At 41.8% G+C, this 19,717-nt stretch overlaps 1 protein-coding gene across 1 annotated transcript; it reads right to left on the minus strand.

Moving 5' to 3' along the window:
* Nucleotides 1-1,737: 1,737 nt before the first annotated feature.
* Nucleotides 1,738-13,500, minus strand: kcnk13b (potassium channel, subfamily K, member 13b). Its single transcript, XM_004542247.3, has 3 exons — nucleotides 12,928-13,500; nucleotides 7,890-8,656; nucleotides 1,738-3,904 (listed from the first exon to the last, which is right to left on the minus strand). The coding sequence occupies exons 1-3, from the start codon at nucleotides 13,262-13,264 to the stop codon at nucleotides 3,749-3,751; spliced, it is 1,260 nt and encodes a 419-aa protein (XP_004542304.1). The 5' UTR covers nucleotides 13,265-13,500; the 3' UTR covers nucleotides 1,738-3,748.
* Nucleotides 13,501-19,717: the final 6,217 nt, after the last annotated feature.

Here is a 19,717-nt window from a genome sequence, read left to right on the forward strand (position 1 = left end):
CTTTCATGGAAACAGTATTCCCTCGTGGCTGAGGTCTCTTTCAGCAGCAGAAATCGCACTTCTACAAAGCAAAAGTGGTTCAGGAATGGTTTGAGGAGCACAACAACGAGTTTGAGGTGTTGATTTGGCCTCCAAATTCCCCAGACCTCAATGCAATCAAGCATCTGTGGGATGTGCCTGAAAAACAAGTCCCATCCATGGAGGCCCCACATCACCACTCATTATGCTGATTATGCTCTGGACTATACCAGAGCACAATCAGCGGTCTAATGGAGTCCATGGGACAAACTCAGTATGAGGCAGGTGGTTATCATATTATACCTGATCTGTGTATATGTATATGTAACTCCATATGACTCTTTGACCATTAGTTGACTTTAAACAGCAGCACAAACCTCTAATTATTAAACATCTTACTGTTAAATCTGTAATTATTAGCATTACTTTGACTTTCTGCTGGTTACTGACTGCACTCTGCTGTAATATATTCATTTAATGAAGTGTCACTTTTGTTTATTAAATTAACTTTAATGAACATCACATGTCGTGTGCTTCCAAGGTTTAACCGCACATTACTGCGTAGAGTGGCTGATTATTAATCTTGTGAGCCACGTAAATAGACAAGAGAGTGAGTAGAGTCCCGTGTTTGCAGAAAGACAAAAAGTCAATTTATTGGTTGATGTACAAAGAACACAAACAGAAAGTAGACTTTGATGTATGTACGGCATTAAGAGAAGCATTAACGTCCTTGCAGTCAACTGGAGGGAGCTGCAGAGATTTCGCTCTTTCTAAGGTGCTGCTTGTGAACATCCAGCGTTCACTCTGCATATGTTTAGGTAGCACCAGCTGAATCTCACAGCCTCGGTGTTCACAGACACTATTTAATTGGCTGATTTGCTGTTTACTCTCCCCTGACACACTCAGGCACATGACGTATGAAGAGTTATGTGCACACTGACGATGCATATGCTTTAAAAAGTTTATTAAAAAGTTTAAGGTAATTAGCTGTACTGTTTTGCTAATCCCTGTAGTCAAACATGTGCAAAGTCACCGCGTGGCAGCTGCTGTCCTTTACAGTACCTGTATAACGCTGAGGCTTTATTGACTTTCTTTAGTATCATTTGCATTTTCTGTAGTCTGATAACTACAGCCACTTTCAGTTATTCCCACATGATGGTTTTTTTTTACCCTGGTACACAACGTTTTATCACCTGTTGCAAGCATAATAATAAAATAGCCACCTATTAGGTTTATTCTCAGTGAAGCATGAAAGGTGGAGCACACTGAGGCCACTCGTGCAGCAGTGTGGAATCAACTATATTGTCACATCCCACGTGGCTCCTCCATTAGAGTGCGTATCAAACAGAGTGGATATGACAGTGGTATCAGTCACTCTCTGGGTGGTGTCGTGACTTGTTTAAAAAAAAGAGCTTTGACAAAGAGTCTTTGTGTGTCTACATCTGCCCGTGGCTCTGCTGTCTCACTCATAATGTATCTGTGCACTCTGAGACACACAAACAGGAACACACATTTCTTCAAAGCTGTTATTATCCATGTAGGCATATTGACATATTCATAATTCTTCTCTGTGGTGAAGCTAAAATCAGGTGGCATTCAGTGGGGAAATTCAGCACAGTGGTCTGCTGTCAGGACCACAGCTTTTCTTTGAAGCAACCAGTGACACCCAAAAACCAACATGTACAATGGTAGATGCACCATATTAAATTTGGGGTATTTTCTTTATTTCAAAGAGAAGTAGACAGAAAAAAAACTACAATTGGCAGTTTGTGTTGTACTAATACTACATGCAGGGATCTTACTTCCCTGGCAGGTTTGCATGGCTGTCATCTCATCAAGACAAAACTCAAGAGTATTCTCTCTCTGCTCTTCATCTTCGGTCATGAGACGCACTTAAAGCTGGGGCAGACAAAAACATCCATAATAACCTTTCAGCATATTGTAATTCAAGTGGTCTGAGAGTGAACTGCACTCCTGCACCCCTTCTCGGCTCTGTCGTCAAGCTGCAGAAAGTCTGTGAAAAAATACAGGTCTTTTCAGAACAAATCAGATGAGCTGTATAAAGAAGCATGAAGAGAAAAAAATAACTCCGTAGATGCAACGTGTACAGGACGTCTCCCTGGAGAGACTGAGATTTGAACCCCATGTGAAGTAGTGGGGAGAGCTGCAGGGAAAGCCATGCCTATTTTAAAATACTGACATTTAAATGAATTCGTGTCATCAACATTTCTGATGAGCCTCTTCTACACGCTTTAAGTCACATGTACAGCAGGTACTATCAGAGGTGGAGCCCGGAGGATAACAACCCTGTAATTTCAGTGCAGAAAGCCAGACCATTATTGTAATACATGTTGAAGGGGAAAATATCTTAATATGGTCAAAATATGAACTGCTAAAAAAAATTAAAGGAGCACTTTGAAAGCTCATCAGATCTCAATGGGGAAAATATCCCAGATATAATTCCATGCTGTATGCTTGGCTACATTTTGGATCCATAATATTCTCCTTAGAACCCAAACCTCTGACAACAGATCTGACAATGCTCACTCTGTGCCTGAGGCCGAGTCAGAAGTATTTACCTCAGTTATTTTCCTCTGCTGAGGATACAGAGTCTGTCGTCTGTCAGCCGGGTTAGACAAAAACTATCAGGCCGAATTTCATGAAACCTGGCGAGGAGGTAAAACATTGGAGGTAAAACACTTTGGAGTTGCTGCAGATCACTTTTGGTTTTAAATTTGCAACACAAGGATTGGCTTTGGCTCCTCGAATATTCTTCTAATTGTTTACTGCACTTGTCGTGTGGATCCAGACTAACAGAAAAAAGAAACAGCAAGCAGCACTGAGCCAAAATGTAATAATGAGCCCTGGAACTACATGTTTTTACCTCATTTGTATCAGTACCAAACACCAGCAGGCCTGTGTCACAACAAAATATGAAAATGCCATAATTTCTGTATTTGTGCTTGACTAATGTGAAACAAACTCGGAGTAAACAGAAATCCTACATAATGGGGATCAGTGCAGGCTCTCTGATTCTGCAGAGGGCAGGGCTGCTCAGGGTTGTAATGAGGGAGATTCTGTCTTTGTTGTTGCTATTTGTTGTTTTAATGAATGGATGCGAGCCACTGAATAGTGTAACAACATGGCTGTGAAACATTTACCACAAATGCTGTGAGCGTAGAACTAAAATCTTTTTAGTTAGTCATGTTTTCCCGTCTTTTTTAACTTTCCAAACATGACACAGGGCTTTGTGCAATGACTGCTGTGAGACTGAAGAAACACCATCTTTATTAAAGCTACTTCTCTGACAATAATACCTTTCATGGACCGGGCAGAGTCGTAGTAAGTGTTGTGAAGTGCTGTGAATGAGTGAAAGTTGCAGGTCTATGTGAAGCAGCACGTAGTGCATCAGGCTTTAAAGCTTAGATACAGGCTTTAGGCAGGCTTTTATTTATCACCATGGAAACTGGATTCCTCACAGGGGAACATTCCAGCACGCCTGGTCCAGATGTGGAAATCCAGCACGCTATCGTGCATCTTTCATCTTGCCAAGTTCTTGGCAAGAAGCTGGGCTGAGATGGTTTCCGTCTAAGCAGTAGCTGCTGGGGTCAGCCTTCCTCCTCCAACATCAAAGCTTCTTCTTCCTCGGGGAGGCGGCGCTCAGTGTAAGTGTCATACTCTTTCTCGTGTGTCTTTTGTTTCCTTTAAAAGGATCTCGCGCTGTTTCTCCCTATCTGTCCACACTAGTCTCTGCCAGGCGGTTGTTCATGATGCCCAGTGCACCCACCCCTCCCGAGAAGCCGTTCTGACGTGAACTGGAGCTGGACTGGCGCTGGTTCCCGACTGCCATCTCCGAAAGCTGCTTTTGCATAATGGCCAAGTTCACCTAGAGGAAGAGATTAAAAAAAATCATCACAAGAGGAAACGGAAACTGCAGAAAACTGGGGAAAGTGAAGTGGTACATTCAAGCTATAAAGTCTTGGCAAACAAACACAGATCGAACGGCAGCATCTGATTTCACAGGTGCATTAAAAAGCTGCCAGATGGTATTTCTTCTTTAGTGGGCTGCTTTAAGCAAACAAAGGTGAAAAGTATTGACGCGAGTGTCAGTGATTTAACTTTTGCCACTCAGCAACTTTTACCTTTGATTTTTTTTCTGCACAACAAAGAGCAGAAAATGCAACAGGCTTGTTTTGTATATAATCGGGTGTAAATGTATCCACTGTCAGGTCAGGACTTTATGGTTTTAAGGACTTTGCTTTCTCCATTCCCAGCTGCTTTATTTTACCTGTGGCCATGGAAGTGATTGGAACACCTGAATTCAATGAATTGGATGAGTGAGTGAATACAGTGTATCTGCTGACTTTGGCAAACCTGGCACACGGTTCACCTCCATACTGTTTTGGGTGAATAAGTGCACCACAAACACTTGAAACACCACACACCTCTGACGCCCGTTGCTTGCCATTTTGGCTTTATAGCAGAAATCAAGAGGCCAATCAAAGGATACATTTTTCAGCAAGCAGAAAGAGGATATATTGTGAGTGCGTAAGCTAGCGCGGAGGTTAGAAAGCTGCAAATGTTTACAAAAATGTGGCCGCTCCTGCAGATGATCCAAATTGAGGCACAATTTTTAGACTGTTTTGTTTGTTTTGGCACATCATGGTTTATTATGAGGAGAATGAGAGGATGGAGAAGATGTGTACTGGTACCAGTTTACAAGAACAAGGATGATGGGAAGAGCTGCAGTAACTACAGAGGGATAAAACCGATCAGACACACCATGAAGACGTGTGAAATAGTTGTTGAAGCTACACTGAGAAGGGAGGTGACAATCAGTGAGCTGCAGTATTGCTTTAATCTGAGAAAGAGCAGATGCAATGTTTGCTTTGAGAGTGTTGATGGAGAAGTATAGAGGTCAGTAAAAACTTCACTCTGCCTCTATGGAACTAGAGAAACTATACGATAGGTACCAAAAGAGGAACTGTGGCATTGTATGAGGAAGTCAGGAGGTGCAGAGAAGTATGTGAGGGTGGTGCAGGACAAGAAAGTGGTGAGGTAGGAGTAACAAGTGGATTCCATCAGCACCTTGTTGTTTGCAGTGGTGATGTCTTTATCCTGTCTTCCTTCTCTCACCCCAACCGGTCGCAGCAGATGGCCCCGCCCCTCCCTGAGCCTGGTTCTGCCGGAGGTTTCGTCCTGTTAAAAGGGAGTTTTTCCTTCCCACTGTTGCCAAAGTGCTTGCTCATAGGGGGTCATATGATTGTTGGGCTTTTCTCTGTATCTATGAAGCGCCTTGAGGCGACTTTTGTTGTGATTTGGCGCTATATAAATTGAATTGAATTGAATTGAAAATTGATGGACAGACTGACAGATGAGGCCAGGCAGACGTGGACTATAATGTTTGCAGATAACACTTTGATCTGTAGAGTAGGGAGCAGGTGGACGAGAGTATGGCGAGGTGGAGGTATGCTCCGGAGAAAAGAGGAATGAAGGGCAGTAGAGGCAAGACAGAATACAAGACTGTGGATTAGAGGGAGACAGGTGGAAAGTTGAACATGGAGGGAGTAGAGATAGTGAAGGTAGATGTGTTTAAATGCCTGAGATCAACCATGGAAAGCAAGAGAGCACAGGTAGGGTGGAGTGGGTGGAGACGAGTGTAGTGAGGCCTGCTGTCATGTATGGTTCACAGATGGTGGACGGTGTTCGTTCCTTGAAATATTCACCCCAAAGCAAAAGCTCGTTTGTGTTACCAACTACAAGTTACATCAGCTACCTCCTAACCTGGATACAAAGTCGTCCTTTGAAATTTGGAAAAATGTTGCAAATGTACATATTTCTAGCTGAATTTCCAAGCCTCAACCTCCCTTCTTGTTCCTTTGCTGTTAGTGAAAGCAACGCTTTGATGTGGAACGGACAGACTTACATTAACATGCCTTAGACACACACACACACACACACACCCCCTTCGCTGCTGTCTCAGAGACCTCACAGTTTTTAAACACCCAGTTGTATCAGGTTAATAAGTACAGAGCTTTTGTAACTTAATGAGCTCGTGGAAGTCACGCCACCAGAGCTTTTGAACCCTCTAAACCATCAGATCTTTCTCCATGAATGAATACCCATCTGGGGTACAGCCTTATTAAACCATCACTCGCTCACTTCACCTTGTTTACCTCGACTCTTTCTCTTTTATCTCGTAGACTTTTCACAGCTACTCCAACTGCTCCAGCATCCACCGTTTTAGCTAGCTGGGGAAAGCTACAGATAGACACCAGGGAACACAAACGCACTGTCCTCTTCCTGTTTTGGTTTCACAATTAAGCCTTTGCTTTCCCCTGAGACGGGCACACAGTGGTAGACGGACTGTCATATATATATATATATATTATATTTGTCTCTGTATTTATATATGTGTGTGTGTGTGTGTGTGTGTGTGTGTGTGTGTATATATATATATATATATATAACAATTCTGTAACTGTAACTTCGGTCGTTGCTGTGCTTTTTGGAAGTCGAATTTCCCAGAGGAACCCACCCGAGGGATTAATAAAGTTCTATCTTATCTTATCTTATCTTATCTTATAATGAAAGCAGAGCTTACAGGGAACCGGCCGAAAAGCAAACTCTGCCCATTATTCTGCTGCAGGTTTATCGTGCAAACAGCATTTCCACCTTAATAAAAAGTTAAAGCCTTTGGTAGTGCTAAATTATTTTAACTGTGCAGTGGAGATTACTATAAAGTGTTTGTACTTGTAAAGAAGGTTATAAGTTTTGTTATAAGTTGCTGATTTCTGTGATATATCCCCCCCGCCCCTTTTCTCTCTGTTATTGTTGTATTAGCAGTACATAACATTCAAAGGTGGTCTCTCAGATTTAACAGGTGCTCCAGTGAAATTCCAGGCTCACATTTTCAGAGTGAAATCGATTACCATCAATTACCCATAAATTATTATGTTTTACGTAAAAAAGAAGCGCAAATGAACATGTGGTGCTTCAGAGGTTAGAAACCGTGCTTCACTCTAACAGGGAAATATCATAATTTGCAATAAATTTTACCATCAACCAACACACAAAGACATGAGTTCCTACAGCTTGATAAAAAGTATTCACACAGGTTTCTGATGTCATCAGCTTGTTCTGAGGCTGAATCAGACGATTAAACTCAGTTTCCTGAACTGTACAAAATTTCATTCATCTTATATTTCACTAACAATCCTAACACAACACAAGACTTATTCTTGGTTGTGTCAGTTCAGCAGAATTAAACCATTCGGCCTTCTAATTTTCTCAGTCAGGACTTCCAGGACCTGTAAAGAAAGATCTAAGAAGGATTTCTGATCCAGTGCAGAAGGGCGCACACTTTTGACATTTAATTGTAGCTCACACTGCTCATTAATCTTGTCTACATGGTGGAGTAGTAGATATGGAAATGTATGGACAACTGACACTCCTGAGGGGCCACAAGAGCTGCTGAATAAGCAGTGCCGGTGGTTGCTTAGCTGTTGATATTCAAAGAACTTTGACGCTGCATATGCATGCAGCCCAGCAGTTCAGCAGCCAAACATAAGACACTGAATATGAAGCATAAGCTTGTATCAAAATAGGAATTCTCCCCCGTATTTTTTCACACATATGTACAGCGAATACAAATATTTTGATCAGTTTTAATAAGAACATATATGCACCGGTAATCACGTGGAGGTTATGGCTCATAAAGAGACATCTGACAGCAGCAGGACAAAGGAGTTTTCCCTCCACTACTCGCGTCAGTCATCAGATTACTCTAAGAATGAACTGCTTGCTTGTAAAGACAGGTGTGATTTCATTCATCAGGTGCAGAGCCACACGAGTGGTCAGTCTACTCTCACCTTGTTGGCTGCTAAGAAGTCCCTCATGGAAATCATTTCCCCAGACAACCTGCGTCCAGTGTCGGTCTCGCTCTCGTTAATGGCGTCTGTCTCGATGGATGGGTCTCTGCGGGCACGGAGGTGGCCCGGGGCCACCACATTCCGACGGGGATGCCGGTGCGGGTGGTGACCCCTCCTGGGGAAACAGCAGCGACAGGGGGCCTCCAGCCTCCTCAGCAGCCAGTTGAGTACCTGCTTGATGACGATGGAGATGACATTGAAGAGGGAGTAGATGCAGCAGACGCCGGTCAGGATGAAGAAGAAGTTGCCCAGCCTGTACGCAACCGTAGCGTGGCCTTCGTAGGCGACTCGCTGACTGCTAACCATATCTCCAAACCCAATGGTGCTGAAGGCTACAAAGCAGAAGTAAAGCGAGTCCAGGTAGCCCCAACCCTCCGCTGCGGAGTACATCAGCGAGGCGCAGCAAGACACCAAAACGGCTGCCGCTCCTAAAATGAGCATAACGCAGTAGACTGAGGGCTTCCAGCCTGCAAGTTCCTCCCCGGCTCCACTTGCTCTGTTTCCCTCAGAGACTTGACGTCCGTTTTGTGGCAGCACAGCCTTGTTATGACGTCTTTCGTAGCACGACTTAAGGACAAAGGCAATGACGGTGATGACACGCTCCAGGAAGAGGTTGAAGAACAGGATGGTAGCCGCACAGCCGAGCAGGCCATAAAACATCAGGAAGACTTTTCCTCCAATGGTGGCCGGGGTTGTCATCCCAAACCCTGACGTTCACACACAGAGAAATAGATCACGTAGTGAGAGTAAATTTACACAGTGTTACTGCTATCATTATAAGATGACAATAGCAGTGGAAGCTCACATTTATTGGTCTTTACCCTCTCTAGTACTACAACCAAACACTCTCAGTGTTGTGATGTGAGCTTTGTAGCTACACTGACAAAGATTGTAGCGGTAGAAGTCTGCCTTCAGTGCTTTTTAGCAGAAAGACCTTCTGACAAAAGCCTTTTAAAATAGACTAACAGAAGCCAGAGGTCATATAAAGACCAACAGAGTCTGATCTAGCTTTTCACCTAATGTCCTCCAGGATAGTCTCCCCCACTGCCTTAAGGTGAAGGTTGATGGATGTTACACTATTGTTACTTTTAGACACCAAATCTGTTTGAAGACGTTTAGGAAAAGATAATGGTTTGATGTGATAAGATTACTTTATGGTCACTCTTAGAGGAAAATCATCCTCATCATCATCAGCAACTAAAATCAAGACAGAAACCTTAAAAGAATTTGGTTTGATGCACATTTTCACAAACATCAAGCTTCTTTTTTTTCTTTTTACCAAAGGCGTTGATGACTGAGCTGTGGCTTGTCGCATCTGTGGACTCTCGATTTTACTTGCCATGTCTGCAACGATGCTAGGAGCTAAGCTCGCCAACTCTGCTGGCGCCCAGTTTGAAGTCTGCCACCTGACTGGGGAGCATGTGTAGTTGGGGTATTGTAATCTAAACTCTGTGTGGTCAGACCTGTGAGGTCATGCACACAGACCCTGACACTCTCCATCTGATAACAACATTTGGACCGAAGCGAAATCACGGACACGGAAAGTGTAACTGAGACTAAACAGGAAGGACTGCTTTGCTGTCAGGCTGCTGGCTGTGTTAGCAGAGTATAACCAAGGCTGCATACCACACGTCTACTTCATGAAACTAGTTTAAAACTGTATGAGGCTATTTTGTTTCCTTCCTTACACTCTCAAAGCAGCATCATGCTGTCGCTACACTGTGCTACATGTAAAAAAGGACAAAGTCAGAGGAAAAATGATTAATGAGAGAACTTTAAATCCTCAGCTTGTACGGATCATCTTTGAATGAAAGGACAGACTAAAAGAGTTCTCGTACGTTAAAACGTCACCTTCACTTGAAAATGCGAGTCCTGCCCATAACTTCTGGGTTTTTTCTTACACACAAGCAAACTAGAGAAAAGTGGCTACCAACCTGCAGCTGCTTTATCTTTTAAATCAAGCTCTCTTCCTATCTGCCATCAACAAAGACGGCCAATTACAACTCTCTACTCCTACTAAGTGAAAAACGTGCTCATGCGACTGCTTTCCTCCACAGGGTTGCCATTGGTGACATGCTAACCCTCTCTCGCTTTGTCTCTCTGTGCAGCAACACTCAGTTTGAGAGCCGAGGTGTTCCAGTCTCACATTTCACTGTATTTTTTTCCACACTATTTTGGCAAATGAAAGACGCAGTGGAGACACCCCACGCCTCAGGTGTAGCTTTTTTTTCTCCAGATTTTTAAAGGTCAAACAGATTTTGCAGATTTTTATTCCAACGGGATCTGAAGATGTTTTTCTGTGACTGACTTTGTCTCTTCTGAACTGGCAGATGAAGAAAATGGGAGTCAGAACATGAGGTCTTTCAGCTGCACCACTCTCACTGATGTCTTTTCATCCCTCATTTAACACTAAAGCTCATGAAGTGCCGTCTGTCTCTCTGCTGCTCTTCTTCTTCTTCTTGACCAATTGTTGAAAAATCGAACTCTGGCTTTTATTTTAGAGTGGAAACGTCATAGTTATACACGCTCGTGCGACAAATTATTGTTTAACAATATGATTGTCCTTTTTACTAAAAACAAAGTTAAACATGACTGTATCCACTCAGGAAAAACACACGGTGCAGCGTGACTAGCTGCCTCCATGCCAGAGGCAGGCGTCTTGTGGAGGGTTTGATTGCCTTCACATTCAGAAAGGATCTCAAGGTGCTAATTGAAACAGAGATTTCATCCAAATGCAACAATAAAGCCAAATGGCCTGGATTTTATAGATGTGTATTTCTTTCCACTTGTTTTGTAAATTTGATGTTGATGAGTCCTGCGAACAAGATATGCGGCGCTTCAAAGAAAAAAGGTAAAATTTCAGCGCCATTACAGCGCTCTCAGGACACAGTCGGGGTTATTTGGGGTTGCACAGCTAAAGTTTGTCTTTTTTGGGTGATTATTTGCTTCTTGATCAATAATAATCATTAAATAATAACTCGATTGTGTCTTTACAGGATGTACGCAGCATGAAACAACCCTTTAGCGTAGTTGGCAAGTTTTTTTTTACAAATAGAAAAACAGAAATGTAAAAATAGGATCTTTATGAATGTGTTTTAGTGATTATACCAGTGTTACTGCAGAGGATATAAAATATGACAAAGTCTTACAGTGAAGCCACTAATTTGTGGGAGTCCTGCCAGAGTGGAGTCCAACATCACATCACTTCTTCTACATTTGTAAATTCGACTCAGGATTCAAATTTAAACTGCGATTGGATGTTTGCTACATTATTAAGCCTGCAGTTACTCAGCTGTAACGGCCTCCTTTCTGGATACACTTGTTTTTTCTTACCCAGTTTTTAATGTGTTGTACTCATAAATTGTTCATAATGTTTATGCTCTTTTTTACCTTTTTTTTTTACAGTTCCCCCTGACAGTCTAAAGCACCTCATAAGTTTGTTTAATATAGATTTGAAACTGTCATCTAGTTTTCCATCAAATAATAGATCCGCTGTCTTAAACGTCGCAGTGATGCTTTAAATTTGACAGTTAACCAGTCAACAGACGACATTATTACATATCTGTAATAAAAATACTCAAATACTCAGAAGAAACTGAAGAGAAGGGATTTTTTTCACCAGTCTACTCGGTGAAGTCGACCTCTAAACATAATGAATTATACTTGGTTTCCTCAGCACACATACGAGATGCCTTTGAAATAGACTTCTTGTGCCTACGCATACACTCAGGCTGCTGTTCTTTGATAATCGAGACACATTCATCCAAGCTGTGATACACACAGTGCTCTCAGAGAAGATGCAAAATGATGATGTGTTCCTAACGGGGCTTTCCCTGGCAAACACTGAGAGGTGATTGTTGGAAATAAAGATGAGGAGGGACTGATGAAACTGGGGAAGAATTAAATATTATAACAATTTACATATGATTGTTTTGAAGTGGCTGGACACAGCGATTAATATACCATCAAATTACTTTAAGGTCATTTGTAAGATCAGAGATCGTCTCTTGTTACTTATAACATGATCAAAGGTGCTGTTTCCCCCTGCGCTTGTATCATGAATAACTGTGAAGTCATACCTCAAAAAGACAATCCTGTTTTGTTTTTTTAATCCTTAGAAGCTAAACTAAGGTGGGATTAAATGTCTGTTTAAATAAAGCTGTTGTGCACTGTCAGAGGGAAAAGTGCACAACGGCTGACACTCGAGCAGAGGAAAGTGTGGTTTCAGGTCTGTTTTTGAGGCACTTTCACTTGAAAACCCAAAGAATTAAGCTGTATAAGGAGAGTACTTCTATATAAAATATGTTCAGCTAGTCCACTCATTTAAACTGCCACGGGCAAGCCAGTTACAGTCATTACAAACAAATTAACTCCAATCAAGTTGTTATAATGGCTGCAAACATGACCTGTCCACAACATGAAAAAATCTGAAAAGACTTAAAAAGCACAAATCAGAGGAGCAGTTTTGACAAAAAAAAAAAGGATCAGCTGCAGAACGGTGAGTGATGGCTGTGTTTTTGTCTGCCTCACTGACACTAAAGACTTGAATGCTCTCAAACGGGCAGCCAGTCCTGAAATGGAGAAATAACAGTCAAGGACAAATCTCTGAAGTAGGCATTAAAAGGTTTGTGTGTGAGAGAGGGTGTGTAGTTCTGTTGAACCCACTGAACCACACTGTAAGCACTGAGTCAACTCTCTAAACTGATGCTGAAGTGGATCTGCCTACTTTTCAGTAAAGATTGCTACTGCGTTTCATTTGGCCTGTATAAAAGTTTGATCAAACTGAACCTGGCCAGTCTTTACATTCCCGGGAGAAAGGAATATAAAGTGATGAAGAGACGCATTGATGTGGGAGTTTGCTATTTGCATCCACCAAAAGCACAGAGTCACGAAACAAAAAGCCAGAAACTGATTATGTAAAAGAACGAAAAAGTGATGTATCTGACTGAGTTTGCAGAGGCCAGCATCTTCATCTCACCGATGGTTGACACCACAGTTCCTACGAAGTAAAAAGCGCCCGTGAAGTCCCATCGAGGTCTGATTGCGTCCACGCGGATCCCCGCCACGTTCGCCTCCTCGTAGTTCCTCAGGAAGTTATTCAGCTCTTTCTTACTCAGGTTGTACTTCTGGCTGAAATGTTCGAACCTCTGCGCCCAGCGCTCCTTCGCTTCTCTCTCCTTTGGGTGTTCCAGCGCAGAGAAGACGGCGGCCCCGCACAGGAGATAGACAACGATGAACAGCGCCAGCAGCAGGAACCGCGCGTTATCCTCGTTTATCGGACCGGAGCCGCAGCAGCAGCCGCTCCTGCATGCCATTATGCCGCCGTTGTCTCCGTGGTGCCGCTGCAGTGAGGGAACCGTAGCATGGTGCTCTCGAACACAACGCGCAGTCCTCGGAGGAGACGCTCACATGACAACCGGTTAAATCAGAAAGATGCGTTTTTAAATTGATGAATCAGGTCTTGCAGTTCTTCCTGGGTTTGGCATCGTGCTCGCGAGCTTCTGTTTGCAGCCCGGGTCCGGAGTGCTCAGCCCGGCGCGTGCTCAAATGACTTCATGTCCTGTGACTGCACTCTGCAGCGGGTTGCTAAGATGTTCAGAGAAGAGGAGAGATGCAACCTGTGGATGCAGAGAGTCGTGCTGTTGCGCTCTCTACCGCTGCCTCTCCAGAGAAAGTCTCCACCCCGGAGCGCACCTTTTACGCATCACGGATCGGCCACTTACATGTGCGTAAACTTAAAACAGCTGTCCGTTCAGTTTGCATGTCGAGAGCAAACACTCACAACGAGCCCCGATGTCACCTGTCATGTTCCACCCGATCCGTAACTTTGGAGGTTTGATCCTGACAATATAGAGCGTGTTTGCATAGTGAAATCAATCACTTGACATTTCCGAATTCTGACGAGGGATTCACGCTCCCGCACATGCTTACCCGGGGACGATGTGAGCAAATGTCACAGCGGAAAGACGGTCTGAAATAAATAATTCAGGATCACAGGGACAACAAAGGAGCTATTTCTGTAAAATTGGGAATTCAACAAAATGAGGACGAGTCGAGGCCGTTTCAGAACCACGGACAGAGCAGCATCGCTCCCTAAATGCCTCGATCTTAACTTTTAACATGCGCAGCAACTAAGAGCTGCTTCGAATTAATATTAATGTTTGTTTAAATATTTTTTTTAAATATTCGAAAACATTCTAGAGACACCTGAAATAAAACAAACAGAACTGAATATTATGTACTTGAATCTTTACGTGTATGCACGACTCACAGCATCATTACGCGCTGTTAGTTTTGAATCCATAACACACAGCAAATTATTGATGTTTCACAGGCAATTATTTGGAGATTAGTGTTGACAAGAGGTTCTTCACTCATAGAAGCTGACATGGATCTGAAATCGACAAGTGATAAATAAGCACTTAGGTCACTGAGACAAAATACGAATTGCAATTCTTCACACTCAGGGTTGAAACACCGTGTTTTCTATTGACAAATACTTTACCACCCATCTGTTCTTTTTTTTTGTTTGTAACCACTTATCCAGTAGCATCCTAAGGCGCCTGGAACCTATCACAGCTATTACTGGATGAGGGGTACACCTCAGACTGATCGCTGGTCCATCACAGGGATGACACGGAGAGCCTGACAACCATTTACACCCACAAATTAACCTAGCATGCATGACTGTGGGAGAGAACCCACACAGCACAGGTAACATGCAGACTCCACACAGAAAGTCTACACTATACTGCGCTACACTAAAGTATAGTCGGGCATATTATACTATACAGCACTAACGCTGCCCGCATCAGTAAAGGTAAATGTTAAGGTCAGTGCTTTGACATCAGTAGCAACAAGCACACATACAGAGATTCATTTCTTTAGTAGTTACATCAAACTACTAAAGACAGGACAACTGATACAAGGTCGAGACACTTAAAGAAAGCTGAGCTAAAATCTGTGGGAGAATGCAACAGCAGCAGAGATTGTGTTAGAAGTATAAATTCCAGCGAGGCAACATCAGCAAAACCTTTAAGTTTTAAAAACAGATTTCGAAGATAACAGCAACAACAACACAAGCACCTGTGGGAGTTTCAAGGTGGCTGCCAAGTGATAACACTTACTCTTATGAAGAGGACTGCTTTGTGGATAATATAATTGATCAAATCTGCGATAAATAAAGTAAATCTTATGCATTCGTGTGAGTCAGATCTTCTAGTTCCCTGGCAGATGTTTCTGTGACATCCTCTGGAAGCTTCCAACCATTAAATGCTACAACACACCTGATCACATTATCACATGACAGGATTAGTTTGACTCCAGCCAGTCATTCCAACAGGGAACAGACAGCAAATGAAAACACCAATCATCCGAAAAACTTCAGTTTTGTGCTTTTCATATTCATGTATCCAGCACGACACCTGCCAAGTCTGAAGTAAGCAGGATAAACAGATGTTGAGACCGGTGAGAAAGATGAGAGCACATACAAACATTCCTCAATTTATTAATGATTAAACTAGACTACATCCCCTATGTATAAATAGAAAATATATACATTTTATTACAGTCTACTATTCACTATGCTAAACCATGCTGCACTGAACTGACAACCTAAAATTAAACTTTAATACTGATCAACTCTGTTTGCATATGTTTGGTTCTGATTTAATGAAATCTGTGTCGTATCTTGTTTCTCACAGTGAAATATAACAGCTGAAGCTCCCTTCACACTAAAGTGCGTGCTGTTAATTATTCTATGACTTTGCACCCCAGGGACCGGGATAATAAATATGATTTATTACCCCTAAACATTTATGTTTTACATAACTTGCTGCAGGAGCTGTCAGGAGCTGTGCTTCTCCACGTCTTCCTCTGAATCAAAGCAAAGTCTGCTTTTGCAAAAGTAGCCGTAGTTCCTTGCAGAGACGGCAAACTGACTGTCTCGCTCCAGCAATTTGCCAAGTGCTAAAAAAGCAGAAAATGAAGGCTATCTAGTAACAATTCAAAGCTGTACAATTTAGATGAAAATCTGAAAAATGCTCTCAGCTGCAATTTCCTTTGCTCCTCGCCCACATTTATGCTTGTGCAACTCAAATCTTGTTCTTCCAGAACACTTTCATTTCCTTTTAAATACTTTTTAGTGACTCTGATTTTGCAGCACTAACAGACAGCTGCTGCATAAATAAAATTAGATTCATTTAACCATTCTGGTCTTGTTTCATGAAGCATGGAAGAATAGCAGAGCGATGGTGGATTAATGAATAATATAAATCACAGTAGAGTCCAGTGAACCAACATCACATTTGAAAATCTTCCCCTTAATTCTGGGTTCAGACAGGAGTCGCTGCATATTAGTTCAAGCAGTAAATGTTTCATTAGCACTCCATTACTGGAAGAGGCATGATCAGCCACCCTTCTCCCCACTGTAAATGAAATGTAAATGTTATAATGTAGATTTTCCAAACAGCAGCTTTACTAACAGGACTTTGCATCTATATTCTCCTGTTTGTGCTTTTATGGCCTCGATTAGAGGCGGTCATTTGTGACCTAGCCTGGTCTAGCACGTTATGGATGTGCATTTGATATTTTTAAATGCAAAGACCTGACCGCCTTGTAAGACTCTGACCGTGTCACTGTCACAGTCAATATTTACTTAAAAAATAGCCCCATGTGTAGAAAAGACCATCATTTTTTGTGTGTTTTGTTTTGGAAGCTTATGATCAGTCGGTCTATGTCCCCAACCTTAACCATGGATGCTAGCTTTGGGTTGTGACTGAAAGACACAAATGAGCTGGCCTCTCAATCAGGGATAAAGTGAAGAGTACAGTCATTCGAGACAGGCTCAGAGTACAGAGCCGCTGCTCCTCAACACTGAGAGGAGCCAGTTGAGATGGTTTGGCATTAGATGATTGGATGGATTGCTTGGACCACTCTTTTGACATTTAGTACCATGTCATTAAGACTCAAGCTTTAAGGGTCGCAATTCTGCTACTTGCGTGAATACTGTCTTACTTTTAACAGGTAGAGCAGCGCTGACACAAGCAGCTGGCACTTTTACAGCAGCTTTTCAGCATTTTAGAAAATTTGCCAACTGCTTTTAATGCTTAGCAGGAGCAAAAAGTCTTTTATTCAGGCTAGCAGATAGAAAGACCGAACCTGCGTCTGTGTAAATTGTGCAAAATACCAAACTATGTGAGCTCTGTAGGTCGTGATATGCTTGCTTCGTATCTCTGGAGTGAGCACAGGAGCTCCATTAAGAGGAATGATGCAACCAGTCCTGTTGCAAGACATTTAAATTAAAAGCAACATCACATTTCATCTCTGTTTTTATAGGAACAGAAGCAATTAGACCAGCCAAAGTGATGGGAAGAAGAATTTTCTCAGGGAAAAGAGAAAAGGTTTAATTTCCAGTTGGACTGAATGACGACTTCTCAATAAAGTTTTTTTAAATAATGCTCCCTAAATGTCTTTCAAGCATCTTGTGTTGCCGTTTAGACAATTAATTTTTTATGGGTTTTTCTGTGATGTGTTTTTTTTGGTGTCTGTCATACTCTTTCATTAAAAAGTCAGTTTGTTATGAATTTATATATTTATCATGTGAGTGTAATTAAACTCGCATATTCTACATCAGTGGGCATGATGGGACTTTCAGGACAAAACTTAAACACTGTTGTGCGCTTGTGACTGAAAGACGGCATAATATGTTGTCACAAAGCTCCAAATGTTGTGAATTGAATTAAAACATGGCTCTAAAACAGGGGTGGGCAACTCCAGGCCTCGAGGGCCGGTGTCCCTGCAGGTTTTAGATGTGTCCTTGAACCAACACAGCTGATTTAAATGGCTAAATTAGCTCCTGCAGTTCTCCAGAGGCCTGGTAACGAACTCATCATGTGATTCAGGTGTGTTGACCCAAGGTGCAGGACACCGGCCCTCGGGGCCTGGAATTGCCCACCCCTGCTCTAAAACATGGCACATCTGAGATAGATCTGATACAGTACATATATGACTCTCTATGATATGTGATGTATTCATTTATATGACTATATGTAACTCTGTATGATCTACATGATATATCACATATCATGTAGATTTACATCAGATATCACGTACATCACATTTATGTAACTATATGTGACTTTGAACTGGACAACTGGAAGATGAGATTGATGGATGGAGGCTAACTGGTCCAAGTACTGTGTAGCCTTTTGTTTTAACATGTGTTTGGTTAGTTTTAGCCAACAAATCTACTTGGTTAGCTTAAAGCAAGCATTACAATATGCGGAAAAATTGATCCTTTGACAGGACATGCTACAAAGCTGCACATGTGGTAGTGAGCTAGGATACCACTTTATTTATTATTTTCTGGAAAGTCTGAAAAATCGAGCTTTATGTAGTCATGGGAAAAACAAAGTCACTGCAAAAATGTAACTGTTTCCAAGATCGCAAATCTTTAATGTAGCCTGTTCTAAACTGTGAGAAAATACGTTACTTTATATTTACAGAAACACTTTATAAAGTATTTGAGTTTTTAGTTAGTGTAACTTAGTTTATTAGATTTCTTTTGCACACTTTGAGTTTGTGAAAAACAAATTATTGAAAATTTAAAACAAAATCTGCTGTATTTCCGTCATGTTTCATCAGGTCCTCTACCCGCTGAGATTTGGCTTGCAGTGAATGAACCTGCTGTTTATCTCGATGCACTCAAATCCTGATATTCCTTCATAGCAAGTGAACATGAAGAGAAATTAATTTGTATTTTCCTTGGCCAATTTTCAGGAATCATTTGAGTATAAACTTGGCTACTGAAGCATCAAAACCTGTTTTACATTCAGCACGAAGACGGACGAACGACTCAAATGATAGTTTTAGACACACAGCAGAATAATTTAGACATAATGGTTTCATTCATATGAGATATATTTTGAATATAATTTTTTTTAAATTTCTGATGTCGTTGTTATGGCCGTGTGTGTGCATGTATAAATTCAGAAGAAGAAGGAGAAGAAGAATTAACCTGCGAGATGTGTTTGTGGGCTTTATTAATTTATATAATTAACATATCCACAAGCATGCAATTACTTCATGTAATTTACTGTTGTTGTTATTTTGTGGTAGGAATGAGATCTGTTTCCATGGAAATTGGGAATATTCAAACTGGTTATTCATGAGCGTTACGACATTTTGTAACCACAGCAACAGACCTGCTCCATCCTAATAACAACCTTCTTTGTCATTTTTTTAATCACAAAACATTTGTTTAAAGTGTAAAAGTGCACGAGTCCAGGTTTTCCTTTTTTGTTGTTGTTTTTGTTTTTTACAAGTTGACACGATGACACCCTTGAAGCTTTACTTTGACTCCAACATTAGCAACGCTGTAATTTGGCAAGGTCAGAGCCATTTGTCATCATCTCTCGAGCTCTAAGTGGCCACTTCGCCTTATTTCGCCCCAGTTTAAAAGCAGCATCATTAGGCTAGTGTGCTAATAACTGCTACACAAACACACACAGCTCTAATTTAAGCTCCTGTGGGTCCACACTCATTTGCATCGTTGAAATATCTCTGAGCGAAGATCTAAACATTTCGAGCTGCTCCAGGGTAGCTGCTCTTATTTAGCTGATCCTGACCTTTGACCTCACTGTGTAGCAAAATAAGAGTGAAAAAATCAGGTTAGCAAGAAGCTGAACTACTGAGGATTTAGTCACACAGGCATAGAGACCAGTTAACAACCCCCCTGGCAACCTCACATTACCAGGAAAAAATATGCA

Source organism: Maylandia zebra, linkage group LG15 (genome assembly GCF_041146795.1).
Source record: "Maylandia zebra isolate NMK-2024a linkage group LG15, Mzebra_GT3a, whole genome shotgun sequence".
Taxonomy (NCBI): Eukaryota; Metazoa; Chordata; class Actinopteri; order Cichliformes; family Cichlidae; genus Maylandia; species Maylandia zebra.